General features: G+C 58.4%; 1 protein-coding gene across 4 annotated transcripts in view; it reads right to left on the bottom strand.

The window, feature by feature from the left end:
* The window catches only part of ZFYVE28 (zinc finger FYVE-type containing 28), an 87,477-nt gene that overhangs the window by 36,289 nt on the left and 33,088 nt on the right, over positions 1-18,100 (bottom strand). For all 4 annotated transcript variants that reach the window (XM_021100926.2, XM_084971286.1, XM_021100931.2 and 1 more), the window contains exon 2: positions 7,551-7,691. In XM_021100926.2, coding sequence (XP_020956585.1) covers positions 7,551-7,691 — 141 coding nt within the window. The remainder of the gene's footprint in view (positions 1-7,550; positions 7,692-18,100) is intronic.

The raw sequence follows: 18,100 nt of genomic DNA on the forward strand, positions 1-18,100 counted from the left end.
TTTTCGGCCATGCCTGTGGCATGCGGAATTCCCTAGGCACAGCAGTGACCCAAACTGCAGCAATGAAAACGCCGGCTCCTTAATCCACTGAGCCACAGGGGAAATCCCTGAGTTTTTTTTTGTTTGTTTTCATTTTTCCTGAGTTCTTTTTAAAGGCGTTCTGGGTAGGTAGGTCATTTCTCATGATTTAACAAACTAATGAACAAATAATGGCAAAAACGACAGTGAATGCTCAGGTAATGTCCACTGTTATTAAGAGCCAGGGACCTGAGCCCAGGGAGGGGCAGGGCCCGCCCCAAGTTGTGTGGCCTCTTAGTGGCAGGGTGGGAGCTGCCTGAGGACAAGGGCAGGGGCTTTTTTATTCACTAAAGGGTCCACAGTGCTGAACACACAGGGTCCCTCAGTCAGCATTTACTGGGACGTCCGATCCCAGCCAAGAGGGAGTTACAGGAATGAAATTTACCCCAGAAACAATGACAATAATGGAAACCAGGGGTCTCAAGGCCCTGGGCGCCAGGCAACAAGTGACCCCAGAGAGAAGAGGAACAAATGAGATGGGGCTGCGACTGCCCAGCTCCCTGCCTGGAGGGAATGTTCAGGTCATGGCACAGACAGAGGGTACCTGGGTGGGACCCAGCAAACCCCAAGTTGGAGAGACAGAGCAGAGGGTCCCAGGAAGCGAAGGCGGCCGGGATCCAGAGGACAGAGTAGCGGAGAAGGCCGGGCTGCCCAGGGAGACGGCCTGTGGGGAGGCCCCCACATGTTCAGCAGGGCACAGGGCCCTCGTGGTTTGCGGGGTGCTGGGAAGATCCCCCAAGTGTCTTGCCTCAGTAGTGGACTGTGCTTAGCCCTGGACTAAACCCAGCTGTGATTCCACCTAACATTGCTTTTTAGAAGGATCCAAAAAGATCAAACCGTTTCCAAGTAACCAACCTGTATCACAAAACAAAGTTCAAAAGGGGATTTCTCCCTGCGTGGGTTAAGCTTGGCTGCTGCGGAGGCGCAGGTTCAATCCCGGCCCAGCACAGTGGGTTAAAGGATCCAGCATTGTTGCAGCCGTGGCGCAGGTCACAGCTGTGGCTCAGATTCGATCCCTGGCTGGGGAACTTCCATGCTGTGGGTGCAGTGAAAACAAAACAAAACAAAATTTCTCTCTCTCTCTCTTTCTTTTTTTTTGTCTTTTTGTCTTTTTAGGGCCGCACCTGCGGCATGTGGAGGTTCCCAGGCTAGGGGCCGAATTGGAGCTGTTGCTGCCAGCCTACGCCAGAGCCACAGCAACATGGGATCTGAGCCGTGCCTGCGACCTACACCACAGCTCACAGCAATTCTCAAAGGCAAGCATCCAGTGAGAAATTACCGGGCTTGCAAAGAATTGAGAAAATATGGCTCAGGATGAAAAGAAAAAGCCACCCATCAGGATCACCCCAGACCCGACAGAGATGACGGGAAACGGAGTCAGGGGACATCGAGGCAGTTGTCGTAACTGACTCCTGTGTTCAGAAAGTTAGGTAGAGCCAACGAACAAGTAAAATGGTCTCAGACTGATCCATAAACAGAAAGTACAATGTCGGAGGTGGAAAGACAACACACTGGGTGGGATTAGTACAGAAGAGACACAGCAGAAGAACAGAACAATAAACCTGAAGACGTAGCAATTGAAACGTTCCAAATTTACCCGAGAGAATGGTACTTATGCCAGAAGTGACCACCATGAGCCGAAGGACAACCTCAGGAGGGGTTTCGTTTTTTGTCTTTTTAGGGTCAAACCCATGGTATGCTGAGGTTCCGAGGCGAGGGGTCGAACTGGAGCTACAGCTGCCGGCCTACACCACAGCTCACGGCAATGCCAGATCCTTAACTCACTGGATGAGGCCGGGGATTGAACCTGCATCCTCATGGATACCAGTCAGATTCGTTTCTGCTGAGCCATGATGGGAACTCCCTCAGGATGTTAAATATACATTTAACTCAAGACCCAAAAGGAGGAGTAATGAGACCGAAAAACATATATTTGCAGGAATAACGGCTAATATTTTTCCCAAATTTAAGGACAACGATAAACTCATAGGTCCAAGAAGTTCAATGAACCCTTGCACAGAAAACTCTAGCAAACCACAGCACAATGAAGTTGATAACAACTAGTAAGAAGAGAAAATCTTACTAGCAGCAAGAAAAAAAAATGTACGAAGAACAAAGGCAACATTAGATTTCTCACCGGAAACAGCCAAGTAAGAAGAACGGCAGGAGCTCTCCGAAAGGTTGAGGGAAAATACTGAACAACCTACAATCCCAAATCCAGCAAAATACCTTTCAAAATTGAAGGTAAAATAAGAACTCATGCCCAGAGGACCTGCACCACAAGAAATGCTTGATGACGCCAGCGGGAAACCGAGATCCTCAGGCAGGGACGGAGGGACCGGAAAGGGTGGCTGCGCAGGGAAACGCAGGATTCGTTAGTGCTTTCACCCTTCCGTTGGGAAATTCGACTGTTGAAGCAAAAACACTGACAGCATCCTGTGAGTCTAAACCCCCGTGAAAGGAAAACGGACAGCAGAGATGCTGACACAGGACGTCCGTGACACTGGCCGTGGGGAAGGCGCGAGACAGGAGCCTCTTCCTGCTGGGTCAGCTGTGGTCACTGTTGCTGCCCTTGTGTGCGCGGGTCGGGTGGGTGGACAACCAGACGAGCAGTTAACTAAAAACCCGAACCATGTGAAAACCTCCACAGACACCGAGAGCGCCCTGGGAAAAACCTGCATCCACCTGTTCCCGAGCAAACACTCGGCGTGCTCTGCATGGAGGGCCACGTCCGGAGTCCGAGAGCATCTACGAGCCCCGGCGACAGCTGGCATCACGCTGGATGACGAACAACTGAATGCGTTTCCCAAAACTGATCTCTAGATTTAGTGCAGCCCCGATCGGAATCTCGGCAGCCTTCTCTGTAGACAGCTACGAGCTGTTTCTGAATTTCATATGCAAACGCAGACAACTTGGAGCAGCCACGACCACGTTGGAATAGAACGACGTTGGAGATCTGACGCCATCTGATATTAAGACTTATTACGAAGCTACAGGAATCAAGACACTGTGACGCTGGCTTTAAGACAGAACAGGCCTTTCCGTCGTGGCACAGCGGTAACGAACCCGACTAGGATCCATGGGGACACAAGTGTGATCCCTGGCCTCGCTCCGTGGGTTAAGGATCCAGTGTTGCCGTGCGCCGCGGTGTAGGTGGCAGACTCAGCTTGGATCCCGCGTTGCTGTGGCCGTGGCGTAGCCTGGCAGCTGCAGCTCCAATTCAACCCCTAGCCTGGGAACGTCCATATGCTGTGAGTGCGGCCGTAAAAAAAAGAAAGAAAGAAAAGAAAAAGGACAGATCAACAGAATAGACTTGAGAGCCCAGAAATAGAACCAAACAGATATGGACAACTGACACTCAGTAAAGATGCAGAAGCATTTTAGCACAAAAAAGACAGTCTTTCCCGTGAGAAAGGATTGTCTTGCAACAAATGATGCTGGAACAACTGAAAACTCATTTGCAGAAATACACGCATGTTGGTCGAAAGCTCATATCATATGTTAAAGTCGAGTCAATATGGATCACAGACCTACACATAAAACATAAAACTACAAAGCGTCTGAAAGAAAACAGAAAATCTGATGGCCTTGGTGAGGCCAAGCTTCCCTGGGTGACAGCGAAAGCATGATTTAGATAGGAAAAAATAGAGAAATGGAGCTTCATCAAAATGTGAAGGGTATGCCCTTCAAAAAACTGCTAGGAGCATGAAAAGATAAGCCACAGGTTGGCAGAAAGTATTTCTCACTGGAAAAAAGTATTTACAAGTCACCATCAGATAAGGGGTTGGCATCCAGGCCACATCGGAACCCTCCAAAGTCGATAAGCAAACAACTCGCCCACCGCCGGGAGCCCACGCGCAGGGCAGCTCTCCTGGACAGACGCCCCGGGGCCGCAGGTCTTGGGCCATCACAACCAGGCATCTGGCCACGGCAGACAGGAGCCTGGGGACCCTTCTCTCCAAGCACCCACCTCTGCCAGGAGGGACACCAGGATCTTCCCACGCGGGGGTCCTGGGGTGTCCCTCAGCCGCTGTGGCCACATTAACTGTCACGCCACAGACCCACAGCAAGGAGCCACCTGCGTCACCAAAACCCGTCCGAGCAGCCGCGCCGGGCAGAGTCCACGGCACACGCGGCCACTCGGCTCTCTTCACGGAACCATCGCCACCTCGGCGCCCTCGTGGTGACAGGTTAGGGCGCAGCTGAAGAAACAGGCCAGTGGCACAATTCCCCGGGAGCAAGGCCAAGCCCACCCGCATCGTGACTCCAAACCCAACGGCCTCGCGTCCTGGGGCTGCAGGGACAAAGGCCCCGGTGGAGGCTCAACTGCAGGCCTTCATCTCCTGGTGGCCCTGGAGGCTGCGTGTCCTCGGCTTCCCGAGGGCGCCTTCTCCCCGTGGCCTCTCAGCTCGTCCCTCTGTGCGTGTCTGTGTCCTAGAGCCCCCTCTTGTGAGGCCCCCATCGGACTGGATTGAGGTCCGCCCATGACCTCCTTTCACCTTGACTTCCCGTGAAAGCCCCTCTCCAAAGGCAGTCACATCCGGACGCTCCGTGATTTAGGGCCTCAGTCCCTGAACTGGGGGGGAGGGGGAAGAAGACACGAGCCCAGAGCGACAGCCCAGGATGCGTTTCGATCGGCCGCGCCATCGGAGGGTTTCTGAAGGCCGTTATTGTTTTCTGAAGCAAAAGAGAAAATGCAAACTCTTGCAGTGCCGTCAGAAACCACCTGCGCGGTGTACGCTTGGGCCCTCGGTTTTCCGAAAGCAAGTTTGGTTTATACAGATGTGCACGGCTGAGACGCCTTCTAACAGGGATCAGAGCCGGCGCAGGGCGGGGGAACCACAGCGCACCTGGGTGCCGCTCAGCACCCCGCGCGGCGCCACCGGGAAGCCCGCTCAGGCTTCTCCTTTCAAGTCCAGCCCCGTGTGTCTCACAGTGTGGACCAGAGGGTCTACAGTTTACTGGGCATCGACCCTGCGCCTGGTCAGGTTGGAGGCTTAGCTAAAAGACCCCCTTCAAGGCAGAAGGTTCAAAACAGCAGACCCCGCATGGCACTGACCTGCCGGGCTGCCCCCAGCCAGAAGGAGCAATCCGGGCAGCAGCGAGCCCCACGTGTGGCCCCTCCAGGGGCTCCTGCAGAGCAGAGCCGGGCCCAGCTGGTGCTGCCAAGCGCGCCCCACACAGGAGTCCCCTGCTCAGCCAAGGCTCCACCTGGTCTAACTGGACCTGGGAGGCCTGAGGTGCCCCGGACAGGGGGCCGAGCCACTGCTCACAGCCGAGGAAGTCCAGACCTGGGTACTTGGCAGGGGCAGCAGGGGCATCTGGGAACTGACTCACAGATGCAGGGAATGTCGGGAGGTGGGGGGGCCAGCTAAATCTGGAGTCGGGCGACCTCCCCAGGCGACAGTGCTCTAAAGTCAAGGCCATCAGGTGGTTGGGGAGCGAGGGTGCAGCCAGCCACCCCCGTCAAAGCTGCGCGGTTTATCTGCGGATCCCCAGGCTTTGCACGCCGTGACGGCCTGCACGTCACCCCAGCACACAGGCCTTTGCCCAACCCCTCCCTGACGGCCGCGACCTGCCAAACGCCCACCTTCCCAAGTCTGCCTGGTTCCCGGGACGTCATCCAGCCTCCGCGCTGGGGCAGCTCTGCAGGCGAGTGCTGCCCAACGAGTGAGCGAGTCTACGAGTGAACGGACGGACGAGCGGGTGAGTGAGCGAGTGATGAATGAACAAATGAGCGGGTGAGTGAGTGAATGAGTAAGTGAGTGAACAGACGGATGAGCGAGTGAGTGAATGGCAGCCTCATGAAGGTCAAAGAGAATGTGAAACAGCGAGGACAGTAAGAAACGAGAAGCCCGATTCCAGAGACGCCGGAACTGAAAACCACCGCCCAACGCCAACAGCTGCGCTCTGCAGACACTCACTGCGGTTGGAGCCCCAGGAGCCGTCCACTTAAACCAGTGTCATAGTGACAAGTCCATCAAGTTCCAGACACACTCCGAGGCTCGCTCTGGCGGCCCCTTTCCCCTTCTCCCGGGAGGGCCGCTGTGTCCAGAGCCAGGACGGGCGCGCCTCAGCCACGACGTCCAGCCGTGCGGGGGGGCGGGCAGGACGGAGTCCGCACCGCTGCTGCCCTCCTCTGCCAGGGTCCCCAGCACCATCACCCACGGGGCGGCTCCCTGCACCTCAGCTGTTGCGCTGACACCCTTCCTGGGAGGCTGTGCACCTGGCAGAGGGGTCCCTGGGGCCGCCCCCAATAAGCCCTGGCTCCGAGTCTCTGACGGGCTTCTCGGGGACAGCACGCCATGCATGTTGCCACAAGGTGTTGCTGGGGGACTGGGCGCAGCCCGTGTCACTCCCGGGACGGGGTTCTGGAAGCTGGTTTCCCTGGACCTCGCCCCTCGGCCCCGTCCCTTCGCTGGTTCCACTTTGCAGCCTCTCGCTGCCGTGGATCACAGCCCTGAGGACGAGTGTGTGAGTCCAGCCCTGCGTGTCCTCCTGCTGGACACTGGCGGTGGCCCCGGGGCCACGGACATGAGGGTCTTTAGAGAAGAGTGAGAAACGAAAGGTGCTTGTGTTGCTGTGAGTGAGGGACTCAAGCTGATTTTATGGCGCATCTCTCGACCTCTCTCGAGCTGTTTCATCCGCCTCAGACCCAGCCCGGTGCTCCCTCTGTGATGAGCGCGGCCCTGGCTTTCACGCCACCCGGTCAGCCCATGTCACATGCAATCACAGTGGCCACTGAGCAGCCTGAGCAGGCCTGGGAGCAAACACGGTGCCTGCGGGGAGCTCTCCGCTGCTGAGGGAGGAGTGAGGCCGGGCGTCAGAGGCCTCCCAGGTGCCAGGGCTGCGGGCGCCACGACTAGCTGGTCAGAGACCCTCCTGGCCCCTCGGGTCCCGGATCCTCCGAGAGACGGGCTGGGGGAGGTGTGGTCCTCCTGCTCCGTCAAGGACTGTGTGGGAACCCAACTCCCCTGAAGCTTAAAACACAGGAGGACCTCTGCTGGCCCGACTCTGCCCGCTCTGCGACCCGGGACCCACGCCCCAGCCCCCATTCCCCAGGGGGCAGAGGCTCCAGCCCGAGCTGTGGACTGGATACATGGAGAAGATTCTGGAACCTGGTGACGACCCTGACTGTCACTTGACCAGATGGCTTCATCCACATGCTCTCATGCTGGTGATGCCTCCGAGGCGGTTGGTGAACCAGGTGGAATTTTCAGCAGCGGGAAGTGGTGGTGCCCGAGCGAGGGTCCCGCCACCCTGCCAGCTGTGCCCGGGCCCCAGGCCCCTCCCCCTCCCCCACTGGTTCCTGGTCCAAGGGTGGCCTGTGAACGTGCCATCTCACCCACCCCTGTCCCCGTGCTGTCCTGCTCAGGATGCCCTCCTCTGCCCGTCTCCAGCACCCGGCCGGCCCTCCCGACAGGTGCCCAAAGCAGGTGACCGCACTCCATCCCCACCGGCCCGCCGCTCACCTGGCAGGAGCGGAACTGGCTGACGAGCAGCGTGCAGCGCTGGGGGTCCTTCCGCCCGTCCAGACTGTCCAGCTCGGCGGCCACCTGGCTCAGCTCCTCGTCGGCATGGTAGAACTGAGCTAGCAGCTGCGGGTCCGACCTCTGCGGGGAGAGGGGGCAGGTGACCACGCGGCATTGCCTTGTCCCCTGCAGCCCCCAAGGTGCCAGGGGCTGTAGGGCCCAGAAGCCGGCATCTCCGTGGGGAGGCCAGGCGCGGAGCCCCCCCGCGACCACCACAGACAAGGGGCTGGGGCGCGGGGCCACGGGACAGTGGAATCAGCTCTTAGGAGCTTTGTTCATAAAACTGAACACGTGCTAAAGACAGCAGCTGAGGGAAGGCCGCCCCTGCTCCACTCAGCCCTCGGCCCGGCTCCGCGACGCCAGGAGATGCTGCTGCTTTGCGGCAGGAAACGCTTTGCTCAGAGGCTCGCCTCTCACTAAATGGCCGGGGGTTCTGATTCTGGCTCTTCAGGCACAGCCACCACACTCAGAGCCAAGTCCCAGCTCCCTGCGTCTCCCTGGGCCTGCAGGCCACCCTGACTGCCCCCCTCCTCCCCACCCCAGCCCCTCCGGCCACACAGGAGGCTCACGCCCGCCCCAGGGGCCTTTGCTCTGTGCTTCCTCTGGCCAAGCTGCCAATGGCTTGTCCCCTGGGATGTGAGTTTCCAGGATTAGGACAAGCCCACAGGGAAGGCGACAAAGCCCTAACACATCTTTACAAAAGGCACTCTTCATGCTCCGGCAGAGAAAGACAACAGAGGAGACACCACATGAACCCTTCGTTCCCTCTTCCTTCTGCCTAAGAATCCTGCACGGCTGTGTTTACAGCCTGCACGGCTGGTCACGAGGTGGCTGATGGTCGTCATTTCTCAGCTCGAGCTCAGTGGAGCCTTGCTCTGCCCCCCGCCCCCTGCCCCCGCCCCCGTGGCCTGTTCCACGGAGGTCCTTCCTCTGCTCAGGGTCTTAGTCACCAAGTTCCCCAACATTTACGGGAGAGCAGAGGGGATTCACCCTCCCACCCACCCATCCACCCATCCATCCAGCAAAGGCGCCTGACACCCATTCTGCCAAGGACGCAGAGCCCCGGGGCACGGTGGGAAGAGCACAGGCCCAGACCCCTGCCTGCCAGCACCCGGCATCCCCTGCGCTCCCCGGTCCCCTCGGTGATGAGCCAGGAACCAGGCTGGGGTCCGGGGCCTGGCAGTATCCCTTTGCCCCTGCTGTGCCGACTGGAAGGAGAGGGAGGGTGGTGGGAAGGGACCCCAGGGCAGCCGTGCCCTGCTCTGCAGGCGCAGAGACCCAGGGCTCTGAGCACACATGCACACACATGCACACACGGCAGCTGTCGGTCAGCCTCTGCCTCCATTGGTCCCGGCTTCCCAGCCTCATCCAGAGGAAGGCCTGGAGCGGCTGCCCCAGTGCCTTGTTACGTCACACCCGGGGCCTGCCCTTTGGGGGTGGGGGGCTGCAGCAAAGGGCGGGGGAGTCGACCCAGTCACCCAGCCCTCGAGAGTATTTCTGATCCCAAATCCCCCAGTTCCCCTCCAGCAGAGGGCATGGGACAGGGATGGAGGCAGGGTCATAGCAGGTGCAGTCACACGGCAGGTGCCTGGAGCCCTCCTGGTGGAAACAGAGCTAAGGGTGCGACACAGGGCCTTCCAGGCATTGCTCTTGCAGCCCAGCTGACAGGCCAGGGGCTGGGCCTGGGCACTGGCTAGGATGCCTCCAGGACGCTGAGTCTCTCCCAGGAGACAGTGGGCACCACGCTAGGGGTGGGGGCCAGAGCTGTGCAGAGAACAGCTCAGGCTCAGGCTCTGCCCCGGCACCACCAGCCCCACCCCGCACTCAGGGACCTCGGATCCAAGCATTCTCACCAAGTGCCCAGCTGCACTCGGCTCCCTCTGCTGCCAGCTGTGCCCCGACGGGAGGTGGCCGCTGAGCCAGCCTTCAGGAAGGCCAACCCTGGCCCCCTTTCGCTCTCGTTGGCCCCAGAGTCTCCCTTGTGGGACCCGGGAGGGGGACTGAGACTGAGGGGGCTTCGTGCCCCTCAGCTTACTCACATGCACACTCACACACACTCATGCACTCGCATGCTCTGTTTGGAGAGGCTGACAAACCACCACCACCTGTGCCCACGTGGGACTGGGAGCCATGTCTGCAGGTGTGCCTGTGAGGACATGTGTAAGTGCACTTGTGTGAGTATGTGCACAAATATGGGGACACGGCACCTACTAGTGTGTGTGCACGCATGCTTGTGCATACACGTGCATGTGAGCACTTCGTCAGGGTGCTCTGTGTGCATTGTACACATACATGTGCGTGCACGTGCGTGGCACAACCACACGTGTGAGTGTACTGGAAGTACTGCACACCTGTGTGTGTGCGCATGCGTGTATGCGCGTGTGAAAGACTGAGTGCACACGTGTACAGTCTGGAGGGGGGGTGGGGAGGGGGGGGCTGACACTCCAAATGGCACCTTCGCCCGCTGTCCCCGCCAGCCCACGTCCCTCCACTGTGGCCCGTTTGGACCCACTTCCCATCCTGGAGCCTCCTCTTAGCTTCAGGGTGGAAGCTGGGGGGAGGGAGAGACACCCGTGCCCTCCGACTCCCCCCAGTCATGGTTCAACGTCATGCCTTCAGGGCCTGGCAGACCACACATGGGGAGAAGGCAAAAGGGAGTGGGGGGCCTGTGCGGAACTGGCGAGGGCAGGCCTTCCCAGGCAGAGGCAGGGCATGAAAACAGCAGCACCAGCACGGGGTGCACCCCAGCCCCCCGGAGCCTCCATGGCCTCCATGGCCATGAGCACAAACACCCCAAACTCCGCTTGGGCTCTCCCTGGGGGTGCAGGGCAGGGCGGTGGCCACCTTGGGATCGTAAGAGACAGACCTGGGTTCACCTTGCCCTGCTGCTGGATACCAAAGACCTTATGACCAGGAGCTCCTGTCGTGGCTCAGCAGTAATGAACCCGACTTGTAGCCGTGAGGATGCGGGTTCGATCCCTGGCCTTGCTCAGTGGGTTAAGGATCCTGAGTTGCTGTGGCTGTGGTGTGGGCTGGCAGCTGCAGCTCCAATGCAACCCCTAGTCTGGGAACTCCCAGATGCCGTGGGTGCAGCCCTAAGAAACAAAACAAAACAAAAGACTTTACGGCCAGACCTACAAAGTGTTGACCATTAGCCAGCAGAGAGCTGTACACACGCACGGGCACACGCAAACACACGCAGCAGAGATTAGAGAATCCAGAAAGTAATTAAAAGCCTAGCGGTTGTCTTGTTGCAGCACAAAAGGCCTGTGTGATTTGACAGCTGAGGTACAGTCCGAGGCATCTTCCCAGCCCCTCAGGCCTGGGGTCTCCAACAAAGGATCCAAAGTTCTTACTGCGTCTGCCACACCCACGCGAGACCCCAGCCGCTGCGGAGACAACACCGCCAGGCAGGGCTCCCAGGCCCCGAATTAACGCCACTTTCAACATCCAATCTGTGCTGATTAACAGAATCCAAAAGGAACTGTCGGTGCTACATCTGCACTTCTACGTGTGCAGAAGACAAACACGGCCTTTCAGCCCACTCATCTCTCGGACCGGCGCCGTCCAGCAGGGCACGTTAGCCCTCAGGGCAGCCGCGAGGCGGGACCGACGACCGGGGACGATGAGCATCAGCCAGCCTCGGTCAACAACATTTTTATTTTATTTTATTTTATTTTTTTGGCCACACCCACAACACATGGACGTTCCTAGGCCAGGGATCGAATCAGAGCCGCAGCTGCGACCAACTCGGGATCCTTAACCCACTGTGCCGGGCCCAGGGCTCAAACCCGCGCCTCCACAGGGCCCCAAGCCACTGTCGTTAGGTCCTTAACCTGCTGTGCCACAGAGGGAACGCCTCAACAACCTTTTCAGGTTAAATTTTATCTGTACCACATCTCAATCCATTCACCTGTCGATGGGTGTTGAGGTGGCTTCCGTGTCCTGGCTGCTGTGAACACAGGGCTGCAGGCATCTCTTTGAATGAAAGTTTTGTCCAGATACACGCGCAGGTGTGGGACTGCTGAATCACACAGTGGGTCGATGCTCAGTTGTCTGAGGAGCCTCCGTACCGTTTTCCACAGTGGTTGCACTAAAATGCATTCCCACCAAGAGCGTCGGAGGCTCCCTTTTCTCCACGCCCCTCCAGCATGTGTCATTACTAATGGCCATTCTGATGGGTGTGAGGTGGTACCTCACTGCAGTTTTGATTTGCATTTCTCTCATAATTACTGATGCGGAGTAGTTTCTCATGTGCCTGCTGGCCAACCCCCACATCTCCTTCGGAGACATTCTCTTTGGGTCTTCTGCCCATTTTTCAGTTGGGTTGTTTGGTTTTTTGCTGTTGAGTTGTATGAGTTGCTTGGGGGTTTTGGAGATTAAGCCCTTGTCAGTTGCATTGTTTGAAACTAATTTTTCCCATTCCCTAGGCTGTATTTTTGTCTTTTTTACGGTTTACTTTGCTGTGCAAAAGCTTGTCACTGGTTTATTTTCGTTTTTATTTCTGTTGCCTTGGAAGACTGACCTAAGAAACACTTGTACCGTTGATGGGAGAGAATGCTTTGCCCGTGTTCTCTCCTGGGAGTTTGCTGGTCTTGTCTTCCGTTGAAGTCTTTAAGCCACGCTGAGTTTATTTTGTGCATGGTGTGAGGGTGTGTTCCAGTTTCACTGATTTCCACGCAGCTGTCCAGTTTTCCCAGCACCACTCGCTCAAGTAAATTAAATTTTAAATTAGACTTTTAAATGTCCCCAAGTAAAATGTCCACAAAAAAGAGAATCAAATGATATAAATAGGAGACGTACTCACCCTGTTTTGAAATAAAAACTGTAGGAGAGGGAGCTCCTGCTGTGGCTCAGTGGAAACGAATCTGAGCAGTATCCATGAGCATGTGGATTTGATCTCTGGCCTCGCTCAGTGGGTTAAGGATCCAGCATTGCTGGGAGCTGTGGTGCAGGTTGTAGATGTGGCTCAGACCCGCATTGTTGTGACTGTGGTGTAGGCCAGCAGCCGTGGCTCTGATTTGACCCCTAGCCTGGGAACTTCCGTATGCTGCACCTGCAGCCCTAAAAAAAATATAGAAGAATAAAACAGAACCCAGCAGGATTTTTTTTTTTTTTTTGGCACATGATGTCAATATTTTTCTCAAAAATAAATTCCTACCGGTGACAGTTTTCACTGTTATGAGACAAAAATAAAATTCATGAAGACAGCGTTTAGCTTAGGAGGTTAGATGACTCGTGACAAGCAACCCCGCAGAAGGCAGGAGAGAACACACAAGAACAAAGCAGTGCCGCCTAAGTCCGAAGTGGAAAACTTCACTGATTCAGAACGAATGCTGTAACTCTGATGAAATGCTGCATTTCTTCAAACACCCGCTCCATGACGGAGGATGGGGATTCAGGATGCAGATGTGGACGGGGTCGTGGGAGGCAGGATGCAGGAGGAAGACGTGAGCGCAGGTCCTGGCCTCGGGTGCCCATCTGAGCCGGGCTGTGAAGATGCTGGAGTGTCCCCAGCCCTTGGGAGGCTGGCCAGCTGGGCAGGGCAGGATATAGCAGGAACCACAAGCATCCCCAGCCCCGCGCAGAGCTCGTGCCTGACTGAGGACCTCGGAGCCTGCCGCGAGGTGGCCCTAGACTGACCCAAGTCAAGAGACTGAAGCTCATAAAGAAAATCCATGTCCCAGGTCACTTCAGCGGACACACTGGCGCCAGCAGTCACTCAGTTCTCACCCTAAGGACACTCAGGGTCCACATGGGAAAGGGAGGAGGTGAGAGAGGCCAGGGGGCAGCCTCTTCACGCCTCTCACTTCCCGCTACAGCCGGAGGAACGGCAACGGATGCCTGTCACACCAGGGCAGCAGCACGATCTCAGCCAAGCCCCAGCAAAGGGAGATGGCAGGAGGCAGATGGCAGGACAGGTGGGCAGGACAGATGGTGGCCAGGCAGCATGGCCAGATCAGAAAGGCCCAGCACCCTCACCCTTACCCCCAGGGTAAGCCCAGCAATGGACTGCAGCCCCGGGGGTGTGCGAGGAGTCCTGCCCTCCTCCTACCCACTGCCCTGACCCAGCAGCTGTCCCAGGACACGAACTGAGCTCCGAATGCCGGTTCCCAAGACATACCACCCCACGCAACCCCCGCCACCCTAACGCTCAGCAGAGGAGAGACTCCCAGACCCCCAGCCAGGTGGGCTTCAGCTGGACAGAGTGCAGGGAGCTCGGGGGTGAGGGCTGGGAGCCCAAGGGGCCAGCCCAGGCCTCTCTTGGACCAGCTTTCCAACAAAGCCTCAGACTCCCCACCGTGACCCCCCAACCCGAGCACCGCAGAGAAACCAGAGACAAGCCTCAGGTCACGCACCGAATTTGGCCGTCCTCCAGCTGTGCCTCCTGAGCTGCTGATCCTCACGCACTGGGCACAGAAGCCGCTGCCCAGGCCACAGTGGACCGCCAAGGAAACCCACTGACCACTGGTCACCAGGACCAGAACCCCTCACTCCCTGCAAACACTGACCCAGGCCCTCCTGCAGGTCTGCCCCTACTGAGCAGCCAGTACCCACAGCCCCAAAGGTGGCCTTGTCCCCATCAGCATACCCCAGGGGCCACCAGGCCCAAGTCCTGCCGAGCTGGCCACACCACCAGCCAGCCCTCAGAGGATCTGGTGCCCTAGGTGGGCACGCACTCCTGTCATTACATGGTGGCAGCCCTGTGACAATGGCAACCATCGAGACTGGTTACTCCCGCACCCAGCCCCACCCACGGCCTGCCTCCCCCACCCAGGCGCCTCCCCCAGGGCTCCCTCGGGTGGCCCCCCTCCCATCCCTGCTCTCTCTCAGGACTTGGGTGCCCACCCTCCCCGTGGCCTTCAGGTCTAGGACGGGGCCCAGCCCTGGACACCTCCCATGCGCATGGTGCCCTGGACCTGCCCAGCCGCTTCCCACCGAGACGCGGGCAGACCAGGCTCTGGCGGCTTTGGGAATTGGTGTGCGAGGTTCAGGTGCAGTTTAACCACAAAGATAAGCCCCCGTGTCATCTAACTCCCATGATCCAATCCCACTTCCAGGAAGGTTAGGGCTATTCCCCAGTCTACACAAAGGTCATACTCCACACCAGTGAGCAGTCCCACCTGTCACTCGGCCTCCCTGACAGAGGAAGGCCTCTTCCACGACTCAGTTTCCCTCCTGGCACCTGCTGGGGAGTGAGGGCAGGAGCAGCACAGAGCCAGCATCCCCACTGGCACCATGTGGCCCCAAGGGCAGAATGCTGGGTGCCCCCAGGCCTCGGGCTCGGTGGCTCAGGGTCCAGGCTCTTGAGCCCACAGTAAGTCAGCTTTGCACGGACACTGCAGTATGTTTGTCCAGGGAGCGTCTATCACCCTGGGAGGCTGGCCTGTCCTGGGCTACAGACCAGAAGATCACTGCTGAACCCCAGGACGCATCCTCCCTGGGCAGGTGCCAGTGGACAGCCAGCCGGCCCCACATGTGCCTCCTGTCTGACCTGGAAGTACAGATGGCCTGTCCTCAGTTGTGCGGGGGCCACAGCCAGGCCACTGTGGGCCCTGCTGCCTCGTGGGCACAGCCCTTTGCAGCAAAACGCTGCCAAATGCTTGCCCAGGAAAGCCCGAAGGCTTATGTTCGATTCACATCAATAAATATTTTATGCGGATGAAATAATAACAGACACAAGCCACTCTGATCAGAGGAATCAAGGGCCCTCCAGATCACGGGGTGCAAACGGCAAGAGGACCCAGGTGGGCACCGGACTTAGAGGATATGTGCTGGTCAGGGCTCGGTCACCTGCCTGCGGTGACCTCATCCCAGGCCTCCATTTACCATCGACAAAGTGGGCATAAAGCACACGGGGTGCCTGGCATGGCGCCCAGGGCAAAGCGGACACTGGGCAGTCTGTACCCGGAGCAATTAAAACCTGTACCTGGTCAATAAAAACCAAGGCGGTGGAGGCATTTGACCAGAGAAGTAAGACGCTAAGGAACCACATCATTCCTGAGCGCATGGCCCCCCAGCGCGCGGACCTCGCCCGGGCAGAGCCGCGGGGACCTCACCCCAGGAGGCGGCCTGACCGACAGCGAAGGAGTCCTGGGGCAGGACGGGCGCGGCCACGGTGCGGGATCCGGCGGGCTTGGGCGCTCTCGGGTCCTTCCCTGGGCCTCAGGCAGGCGGCGCCCAGAAGAGGGGCGCAGGAGGCCGGGTGCAGGGAACCCGAAGGCAGCAGTGGGCGGGGCCTGGGGCGCGGGGCGGGGCCCTGGCAGCAGGTGCCCGGGTGAGCCCGGGGAAGAGCGGCGCGGAAGGAGGAAGAGACCAGGCCCCGAACGCGAACGCGGGGGCCGCACATCTCCCGGGGCAGGACCGGCTCCTGGCGCAGCGAGCGAGCGGGGGCCTCCGGGCCGCCTCCCCTCAAGGCTGGGAGGTGGCGGCGTCCGCAGAGAGCGACACGGGAGGGACGAGGGGCCGGCGACCGGCAGCGGGAGAAACCAAGAGGGCACGAGGGCACGGACGCCGGCGCCGCCACTCCCGGCCTTGCCACGGGGCGCTGACCTCCTCGCTGCCTCCGGAGCGCGCTCGTGCCCGTGCGCGCGCCCTCACACCTGGACGCGACCCGGGCGAGCAGAGACGTGTCCTGCTCGCCTGGCCCCTCTGGCCTGCCAGCCCGGCCCATCCTCCTCTCTCACCCTTCAGAGCCTGTAACCCTGGGCCCGAGCTGGGGACGCGGAACAAGCGCCAGGCCTGGCGGTGGGAAGCCCTTCTCCGACTCCAGGCCGGGCCGTGGGTTAGCAGCTTGGAGGGGCACCTCCACTCCGGAAAAACCTCCCCTGAGCCAGCTGTGGAGTGAGGAAAAGTGGACGCTGGGCGGTCAGACCCAGGCTGAGGGTGCTCCCTCTACCCCACAGGAGGGGTGCCTAGGGGAGGGCCCGTGGAGGGCACCTCCTCCTTAGTGGCAGGGCCAAGACTGAACGGCAGGTGATCATACCCAAGAAACCAGGTGAGCAAAGGCGGCCCTGGGAGCTCAGAGCCGGCCCCAGGACCCACCACCGACAGCCTGGGGCTGAACTCCACACCCGCAAAGGAGGCGCCACATTTTTTTTTAACGGCCGCACCCACGCGTATGGAAGTTCCCAGGCCAGGGATCGAATCCAACCCACAGCTGCAACAATACCAAGTCCTCCAACCCACTGTGCGGGGCCAGGAACCAAACCCAGGCCTCTTGCAGCACCCAAGCCGCCGCAGGCGGATTCTTAACCCGCTGCACTTTGGCAGGAATTCCCAGGCACCACGTCTTCAGATTTGTGGGCAGTAGGGGACGCAATGGGTAATTAAATCTAGGGTCTTGTTATTCTGGCAAAAAACAGTCATGAAATCTTATTCACACCTAAGAGACTCACATAAATTCTGAGAGAGTTCTGAGCCTCACTAAACCTTTTTTTTTTTTTTTTTTGGCCACACCATCAGCATGTGGAAGTTCCCAGGTCAGGAATCAAACCCATGCCACAGCAGTGAGCAGAGCCACAGCAGTGACGCCGCCAGATCCTTAACCTGCTGAGCCACCGAGGAACTCCAAACCTCGCTAAATTTTTGTTTCAAATACTATAGCTATAACCAGCGTTGCCCTGAATGACGTTTTCTAAGGACCTTCCAGGCCGAGCTGACCGAGACCTCCTCAGGCAAGCCCAGGTCTCTGCAGCTTCCCAGATATTCTGCTCAACTGGTGCCCTGAAAGCTTTTGGTCCTAGGGCCAGGTTAGACAGCCAGTGAATGTGTTCCTTGCACCTGCTCTCGCACCCAGGCGTGGTCTCATCTGCAGTGAAAGCCACAGCCTGCTCCGAGAGGGCAGCCTCCCCACTGCTGGCCGCTCTGGAGAGCAGCCCAGCAACAGAGCAGAAGAAAACCCTCTAACTGCAGAGGGTCCCTGCCCAGGGTGCACAGCAAGACGCCCCTTTATAATTCCGCTCTAGTCTCGTCTGGAGACCCCACTGCGGAAGGAAGCAGCAGCCCCAGACCTTCGAAGGGGCTGGATTGGCCACATGAGGATGAGGAGTCCCCGACTGGGATGGGACACCCGCTTCCGGGGGAGCAGCTGGGCACGGGCCCTGCAACACCCCAGTGACCACGCTGGCCTGGGCTGCAATATTTGTTGTGTGAGCCAAGCCAGACACAATGCCTGGAAATAAGGGAGCATGGAGCAGAGGGGTTTCAGAAGGAGAATGAGTTCTCAAATAAAACTCCCGATCAAGTACTGTATATACACATGACACGCCAGGAACACTGACTGCAGGAAATTTAACTGCAGCAGCTGCGGTGGGTCATAAAGAAATTCTTCCATAATTGCGCAGGAGAGGAGCCGGGGTGGCAGCGGATCTCGAGGGGAGGCATGCGCGGAGGCACAGATGGAACAATTGGTGTCCTGACAGTTGGGCCTTCAAACTGCAGGAGATCTCGTTTTTGAATTTCAATAGGTTTAAGATTCTCTAAGAAGC

The sequence above is a fragment of the Sus scrofa genome, chromosome 8, assembly GCF_054392235.1.
Source record: "Sus scrofa isolate SSC_HxYL_T2T_F1_AM1 chromosome 8, Sscrofa_HxYL_maternal_Yorkshire_Landrace_v2.0, whole genome shotgun sequence".
NCBI classification, from domain to species: Eukaryota; Metazoa; Chordata; class Mammalia; order Artiodactyla; family Suidae; genus Sus; species Sus scrofa.